This window comes from Nanorana parkeri, unplaced genomic scaffold, assembly GCF_000935625.1.
Source record: "Nanorana parkeri isolate BGI_ZX_2015 unplaced genomic scaffold, ASM93562v1 scaffold1095, whole genome shotgun sequence".
Taxonomy (NCBI): domain Eukaryota; kingdom Metazoa; phylum Chordata; class Amphibia; order Anura; family Dicroglossidae; genus Nanorana; species Nanorana parkeri.
Genome location: NW_017307363.1, coordinates 297,215 through 306,206, shown reverse-complemented (window position 1 = coordinate 306,206; position 8,992 = coordinate 297,215). Strand labels below are relative to the sequence as shown.

Below are 8,992 nucleotides of genomic sequence, written 5' to 3'. Positions count from 1 at the left end.
TATATATATATATAAACAAGTTAGTCATTCAAATTTATGGTGGTTTTTCAAACCGATGTAAGCTGCGTGGGTTTTTGTCACAATGTGCAAGTATGCACAGAATACAAGTGTGCCCTTCTCCATCTCTGTATTTTATCCAGTGTACTGTACATCTTTTCCTTACAAAGCGGCCATCAAATAGCCACAAAATGCATACCTGTTTTTAAGGCCAATATACATTGACCCTGTGGAAGAACCTAATTGGAAGAAACGTTTTGTTTAACAGGTGCCTCTGCTGACCACACATTGGTTCCATTTTGGGGCCTCGTCTCTTCAGCCAAGATTTTATTGCTGTTTGTGACCCTACCGGGGAGATTAGCCCTCTCTGTTTGTCCAGGTAGATATTGTCAATGAAATAGGAAATGGTGGGAAATTCAACAGTTTTCCCCTGAACAGGAATAGAAACCTTGCAGTGGGGACACTTCCTCTGGGAACAACTGTCTAATCGGAGAATTCTGCTCACTTTGTAGAGATTTATTCTTATTTCTTGTTCTGTCTCCAGGACATGATGGAAAATGTCTTCAATGGGACACAGACAACAAAAAACAAATTGATCAAGGATTTTGACTTTCCTACTCTATCCAAAACGGACAAATGGGGTATACATACACTTTCAGTAATATTTTTGTGAATGTGTTGCAAAGTCACTTCCTGTTGCATGTGGACAATGTTAAGTCACTGCTTAGGCTTGGGAAATAAAGGTTTTCACTTTAAATCAGTTTCAATTGAAATTGGGAATGTTCATCTTTTTCTGTTCCCAGATCCATCTATTTCTAAACACAATAATATTAAAGCTTTACTTATCACTGAAGGACTTCAGCCTTCTTATGTTGGAAAGTTTTCTAAAGCAAGCTTTAATATTGAAAAATGTCAGATAGAATGATATTGGCGAGCTCAACCTACCTTGTTGATTGACTAAGGTCTGAGTGCATGTTAACCCAACAGAATTGTTTGCACAGCTGCAGATGATAAATGATCCCCTGTCACTGTGCAGAATCAGGGAGCTAGTAGATTCCCAGGCCTTTGCGGATCTGTATGGTGATCCATATGTAATCCCCTCTGTGATCACTTCTGTGCAGCTTTAAAAAAAATATAACCACATTAACAAAAGGTTAAAGCTGAACTTCAGGCAGATATAAAATACATAAATCAATGCTGCTTTGTATTTATGAATGCATCCTTAAAAAAAAAACAACAATATCTACAGTGTATATATATATATTTTTTTTATATTGCAAACAGTGTAAGTACCTAAACTTGACTTTGAATAAGTCATAAGACTCTTGCAGTCCATGCACAGCAGAGCTCAGACTGGGGGAGGGAGAAGCAGCACAAGGAGTCAATAAGTTGTGTTGCAATACAAGGAACAAGTTGATAGGGGGCAAGAGCAGAGTGACAGAGAGTTCAGTTGCTGCTTTTCCTTTAACTGTCCATTCACAGGGTGGGGGAGGGACAAGACCTGTAAGTGATGCTGAAGACCCACAGAAAAAAAGGTATCCTGTTCTGCCAGACAGGGATTGTTGTGTGGCAGAGCTGTGCAAATCTCGGAAATGGATGGACAGAAATACAAATGCTTTGGCAGGTAAAACACCTACCTTACATGTAAAAAATGTTTTCCTAGGGTTCAGCTTCAAATAATAAATTAAATGTGGAACTTATGGTGAAAAAGGAATCTTGAGCCTATGATGAGTCAGCATGCCAGCACAATGGCTCAGTGGTCAGCATGTCTTCCTTCCAGGACTAGGGTCCCTGGATTGAATCCAGTTTCAACCAGGACACATATATAATTAAAAATCTATTCAGCTGAAAATGCACTTAAAATAACACTAAACTCAGGAGTTAAATCTTAAAAATACAAGTACCTTAACTATTAACAATAATGTATCACATGCTTTCAAGAAAATTAAGCTTACAGATGTTTGGACTTGCTTTTGAGCTGCTTTGACCTTTACTTTTAACATATATAAGATGAAAAAATAAACACATGCCATTGTATGCAAGTTGTAAATAGCAACACTGCCTAACTTAGGCTGGGTTCACACCTGGGCGTTTTTCAGCGCTGATCGAATCTCTGAAAAACGCTCAGCAAGTGAAATCCCATAATTTCCTATGGGCATGGTTCCCACCTGAGCGTATTTCAGCGCTGAAAAACGCCCTAGAGCCCAATATCCTATATAATTATAATAATAATACTTACTTATGAGAGTCATTATAGCTTCTTAGCCATTTCCAGTTTGACAATGGATAACCCCATGATTGGCATGTGATGTGTTCCATTTTGGATATTTTACATTCCACCTTGGGTTTTTCTAGTAAAAGTAAAAAAAAAGTTGATTCCATTTTATGTTATGCAATGCTTAATCTAATTTAAGTTTACCACGTACAGGATAGATCTAGATCTAGATCTGGTCAGGACTTATGGACTGTGGCTGTATCTAAAATATTGCAGGTTTTTGTGTGTATCTGAGCCTTGCAACAGAACTACCAACTAAAAATATACCTTCAATCATCTATATATTTACAGAAGAACGCTTCTAAGCAATATTTGCATGTAAGAAACATAGAAGAGTTATGGCAAAAAAAGACCAAGTGGCCTATGGAGTCTGCAATTTTGTTTTTTTGTTTCAGCTTTACGAAAGCATTTAGTCATGCAGAGGTGCCAGTGTTTAGCAGCTGTCCTATGATGTAGGTCATCTTATCTTATTACTTATTACTCCATGAGCTGTGTCCTTTTATTATTAGTACCTTTTTCAAACAACTCTTTTATGTTTTAAAACATAGTTACTCCATGTTTTATATATGAAGTTTTTTTTATTACAACTTTAAACTGTTATAATGATTATTTTATAAAATGATGAATAACATGATAAATAACCCCCTGGACACATTCGAATTACACTCTTTGGTATGCTCAAAATTGATACTGATGTTGTGGGGATATTAATTTGAGAGCTCCATCAGGGGACCAGAGTGAATGTGTATGGTTCTATGTACTTTGCACATAGCTGTTGAATATTTTGGAATCTTAATAATGAATAATATAAATTAAAACTCACGGAGTAAATTCACAGTGAAGGTTTTCTTCAGCTGGACATCATCATTGTCTATGAAGAATACAACAGAGTCACCAGGCTCATAAGTATGGCTGCAGTATTTAGATGTGCTGTAAAGAAACACAAAACCAAAACATTAACATTGGAATAGTATGTTTCTTCAATTTAAGTAGTAATCTTCAAGATATATCTGCAAGGAAGGACACCTCAATCACCCTTCTCATTCTTTTTAATGGGACTGTGTAAGTGAAATGCTCTGAAAACCAATCTAGAAACCAACCTAAAGACTTACTCTTTGTTATCATTCTGATGAAAGAATTGCCTTTACACCCATTAATGTAGACTGTTGATATTATAAAAGAGTAAAACCGTTAACATTAAAGTTAAGAAAAACCTTCCGTGTATGGTCAAGTGCAAGAAGACTTACAATATGCGGGGCAGACAGAGCAGGGAATCATGGAGTGGTGGTGTTTTAAGAGCATAGGCTTATTCTTTGGAGGTGGTCTGTAGCACCCACCACTTGGGTGCAACCCCCACCCTACAAGTTTGGTGTGGTTGGACCACCTCTTACATGTCTATCATGAAAGTGTCAGAAACCACCTGCTACTACACGGGGTCCCGTTTTCCATACCACATGTGCGTGCGACACGGTACAGCCTCAGGAAGTGACGCTGTTTCCTAATGGATCACACTATTTAAACTGGCCTGCCTGACTCCAAGTTGCTAGATTGTCTTTCAGGTTACCTGTAATCCTGTGCTTCCAATTGATCTTGAAAGAAAACATTTCTGCGCTACTGGAAATTAGTTAAATAATACCAATAGGTCCAATTGATCTTGCCTGACTTCTGACCCAGAATATCCTTAACTATGTTGATTGCTGCCTGCCCCTGACCTCTTGCTTGTTTACTGCATCTGCCTCTGTCTCCTGCCCTTGTACCTCGCTGACCATCTGGTGCGACCCTTGGCTTGTTTGACCTCAATCTTGGATTCTGCTCTACTCCATGCTGCCTGCCTGGTTGACTTCAGCTCTGCTTGACCTGACCCAGTGCCTGGACTATGCATATAATTGTTCCCAGTCACTAAAAGAAAATCAGAGAAAATGATCAGTATAACAGCTATGAAACCTTCTATTTCTGAAGAAGTCAGCAATGGCACCCTACTTATTTCACTCATGGCAGTTTTTCTCTAAAACAGAAGTCAAGACACCTTCATCTATAAAACAAGAAAAAGATTGTGAAAGTACCATAAAACTCTCTTCTAAAATCAGGTCACATGATCTGGCTGCCCTTCCTAATATTTTAAAAGATGTATTCTAGGAGTAGGTATTGCTACAGATACACTAGTTGGTAGCTAGACAGTGAAAGGAGACGTGCTCTGCAAAACATTGAATAGGCAGTATACAGGGAGGTCCCAAACTATCACTTTATGGACAGAGTCAAATGTGAGAAAGCTCTGATGTCACTGGAGGTTCCCTGTTGGCACCAGATCAGAATCAGCAGAATTGCTGTAATTTTATTGTGGTGCCAGCTCTGCAGCCCAATGAGAACTCTAGATCTAGACCAAGATTAAGTGCCTGATATATATCAAGATCACAATTTCTGGGACAGGACGTGAGCAGAAACAACAAGTAATAAAGGTTCTAACACTTCCCTGACCTATCTGTTAAAGCACAAAATTGTGCTGTTGCTAAACCGGAATACTGCGTGTAAATAACAAATATGTTCAGGATCAAGTGGAAAGTCATTTAAATATTATCAGAGAAATATTTTTACAGCTATGGACGCACACAAAGAAACATACACATATCATAGTTTGTTAGTGCATACCTTCTTCCATTCTCTTCAGTGATAACAGCACATTTTGAGGGTTTAGACTGATGAAACCATGCACATCTTCCAGGAGGAAATGCTTTAAACTCTGCAATAAAACAATGTTCTTCCCGGCTGTCTACATCCTGCTCTTCACTTGTTATGTTCATGTCAATAATCCCTTTATCTAAATTGGTATAAGAAAAGCACATTATTTATATAGTTGTAGTTTATATTACTGAAGGTGTGACATTTCAGCTACTGTGTGGGCTGTCAAGGCTGACTCATACATGGGTATGTGCCATATAATACATTAATGACAGATAAGAATTGTAATAATCATGTTTGTTTAATCAATTTGTTTAATCAAAAAACAAAGTAGAGAAGACTGAACACTTATTTTTTTTGAAAATGTATGATAGCCCATATAATGCTAATAATGAAAGCTAATCTCAAGGCAAATATTGAAAAACAGCATTTAACCCAGCTATTTGTAGATTACAAATCATAAAATATATGTTAGTATATACAACTAGTACTTGTGTCTGATACTGTTTTTAATCAGAGTCCTGTAAATCCGCTGCACAGAAGCACTCAGACTGGGGGGGGGGGCAGCACTCTGAGCTAATTAGGGATCTGTAGCTTTGCACAGTGCTTGACAATGGACATGCTTACTGGTGGTGAGAAAACAAGGATGACCATATTAATGTGCTGATGCTCCTTCATTGTTCAATCAACAAGCTGGGGCAGGAGAAGTTCTATTGGAAACACAAGTTCAGCAGCCATTTTTTCCTACCGTCGCCTATGTAATACAGTAGATGGTTGTGTACCATTACTATATATGATATATATGTACAGTATATATAGACAGCATATAACTGAGATGTGTAGATAATAATTTCTGCACTATATTCTACTCTAGCATGCAGATAAGCCCTTCTTACAAATTACAGAGTTGATAGAAGGCCAGTCTAGGCTACTAGGACTATTGGATACGAAAGCTCCGCCTATTATATTCTTTATAGCATTTACATAATTGATTTGCACTAGTGTATACTCTGACAATATAGTAGTTTTACATACATTTTCTTTATTTATTAAGGCCAGGACTAAAATAATATACTGAAAACATTTCATAACATTTCTTTGTCAGGTAAATATGAAATATTACCCATTACTAATTTATATTTAATTCAGGAAGCCGAGCTTTAGGCTCCCTTTTAAATGCTTTTCTGTCTGCTTTTTTGTTGAGAAAAAGTCTGTTTAGAGAGTTTAGCAGCTTAAGCTAAAGTTCACACAAATACATCTAATCAACGACAACTATTTATTTAGTGACTATACTAAATCAGCCAACCTTCCAATGAAAACAACCTTGAAAGAAAAATGACATTGATGAAAATCCACTTTAGGTAGCCCTCCTCCCCCTCCCGGTATAGTAAGGCTCTCGTTTAGTCTAGGGGGAATATAATAGACAGATTTACTTATTTTATTCTTGGTCCCACAGGCTTACTCCTCATTGGATGACCATTCCCAGAAAGGAATCAGGACAACAAAGGCCTGCCTACATTCTGGGGCTGGAACGGGAGCGTGGTAAAGTGCCAGGTGCCTTGGGAAGGAGAAGTAGGGTGAGAATTTCCCCTGAACTTAACGAGAATTAGAGCCCCACTAGACTCCAAAAGGGAATTTTTATCAGGTTAGGGGAGTTCAGCTTTAAATGGAACTCCTCCTGAAGGAACATACGTGTGGGAAGCAATTACGTTGTGACTTTTCGCCAGCCTCATTCAAGTCCAGAGACAGTGAAACTGAAATTGTCTGGTACAGTCAGAGGTTTCTCATACAGGTTTCCTTCTGGACAGATTAGTTGAAAGTGTTATCTTGAAATAGTTCATATTCCTACCAAAGAGTGTAAGCAGTACGGTTTTGTTTCCATGAACATTTGATAAGCAGTTGATGGATGTATTGCTTCCTCCTTTCATCTTTGCAGTTGATGCAAATAACACTTTTATCATTTCATTTTTATTATTATAGCAGTTTTCTTCATTCCACTGCATCTGTATAGATAAAAATGATCTGTTATGGGTAATCACATGCTGTAGTCATAACGCCAACATAAAATCTGATAAGAAACACATTTTTTATATTTCCCATAGTCTTTCCTTCCTTCTGGAGGGTGCCTTCTTTTGTTCCTCATGGTCCCTATGTGTGTTGTAACGTAGCCACTGCTATAAAATTCGCTCCCATGATAAACTTCAATCTCAATACAAATTAGGGAAACTGAATGTGACATTAAAGTCCATCACGGCAGTGAGCTTGGAGCGGTGGCTACTTTACAAAACACACAGGGACATGGGGAACACAAGTAGCCACCCTCCAGAAGGAAGGACAGTGTCAGCACCAATTCAGAGATGATTTGAGGATCTACAGCCGAGTGACACACAAATCAGATACATTTTCATTAATAGTTGGGGTACCTGAATGCATTTTTAAGATTTAAGTCCTGAGTTTAGTGATACTTTGAATACCCTCCATAGTTTGAGATAATGTCATGTCCTGGAATTTATATTAACTGCTCTCACATTCCAAGGAAAGCAGGTAAACATTTTAATTGGTCATATGTAGCAATTTCATCAATCCTTCCATGTAAAGCTATATTCTGATTTTTAAATAAAGGGTTATTAAACCCTTGCATGTTTTTGCATATATCTACTGCTATTAAGCAGTAAATATATGCAAAATGATTTTTAAACAACAACAACTTTTTTAAAGGGTTAATACTTACCTGTGTCTCCGCCGTGCACTTCCGTCCGAACATCTGAAAATTTTTCAGGCGGCCGCAAAGGATCTTAGGGCGGGCGCATTGCAGAGTTCAGATGTTCGGCCGGGAGACACATAACATAATAATCCCCCCGTTCCCTGCCCTCCCACACATAGCATAATAATCCCCCGTTCCCTGCCCCTCACACATAACATAATAATCCCTCCCTGTTCCCTTCCCCCCACACATAACATAATAATCCCTGCTGTTCCCTGCCCCCCACACATAACATAATAATCCTTCCACTCGCCAAAATGCGAGCAGGCGAGTGGAAATTTTGAGCCCTGATATATGAATCTTTATATGTACAATAAAACTAGTAGAGTAAGAATAAGTATAGAGAGAAGTAATACCCTTTATTGGCTAACTATAGAATAAAGCACATCCTCATTTGCCTTTAATGTAAGAAGTTATGAACTTTCTCATTTGAAAAGGACATTTCTTTAATCATACTACAGAAATTGTCAGTCTTTGCATTTCACATTTAAACTGCTCTTACTGCAAATAATTATTTTACCGATGCCACGTAACACTCGTATAGTTCAATCACACAAGTGTACTCAGTAGGGATGCACCGATACCGGTATTTTGGTACCGAGTACGAGTACCGATAATTTTTTTTTTAAGGTACTTGACGATACCAATTACCGAGTACCGGAAGTCCCATTCCAGAAGCCAGGTGGCATGTAATGACTCGCCACCGTGCTTTCTGATTAGCCGGGAAGCCGGGCAGCGTGTAAAGACTCGCCACCCGGCTTTCCGATTAACAAGAAAGCCGTCCCACCCTGTCCCCTCTCACCTCGGCATGTCCAGCCTGCACCCGCAGGGCCTCTCCAACCAGAAGCGGTCTTTCTCCGGTACCCAGCCGGAGCCGTCTTGCTGGACAATCATGGAAGCCCGCGCCATGTAATGATGCAGCGCCCTACTTTCTGATTGGCCGGGAGGCCGGCTCGATACTCCCTCGTCATGAGATGACGAGGGAGCATGAACTAATGACAACTAAGGTTGTGACAACAAGAAGCAGAGCTAACGTCAGAGTGGATGGTAAAGACATAGAAAAGGTAGTATACTGACTTTGCTGACAACTTCCCTGCTGCCTGTCCTTGACACATACTTCAAGTTAAGATCAATGACACATATTGTCACAGTTACCACAGAGAGAGTTAGCCAGGGGGCCCTAAAGTTTTGCCATGGGGCCCCATGATTTGTAGTTATGCCCCTGATAGTGACAGTACTCCCTGCTGTATGGAATCGGGGGGGGGGGGGGGGGGGCCGGG

General features: G+C 39.2%; 1 protein-coding gene across 1 annotated transcript in view; it reads right to left on the bottom strand.

Moving 5' to 3' along the window:
- Nucleotides 1-8,992, bottom strand: part of FLT3 (fms related tyrosine kinase 3) — an 89,251-nt gene that overhangs the window by 20,987 nt on the left and 59,272 nt on the right. The window contains exons 9-13 of the mRNA XM_018567801.1: nt 6,798-6,951; nt 4,919-5,087; nt 3,096-3,202; nt 2,237-2,348; nt 943-1,118 (exon numbers count right to left, since the gene is read on the bottom strand). Coding sequence (XP_018423303.1) covers nt 943-1,118; nt 2,237-2,348; nt 3,096-3,202; nt 4,919-5,087; nt 6,798-6,951 — 718 coding nt within the window. The remainder of the gene's footprint in view (nt 1-942; nt 1,119-2,236; nt 2,349-3,095; nt 3,203-4,918; nt 5,088-6,797; nt 6,952-8,992) is intronic.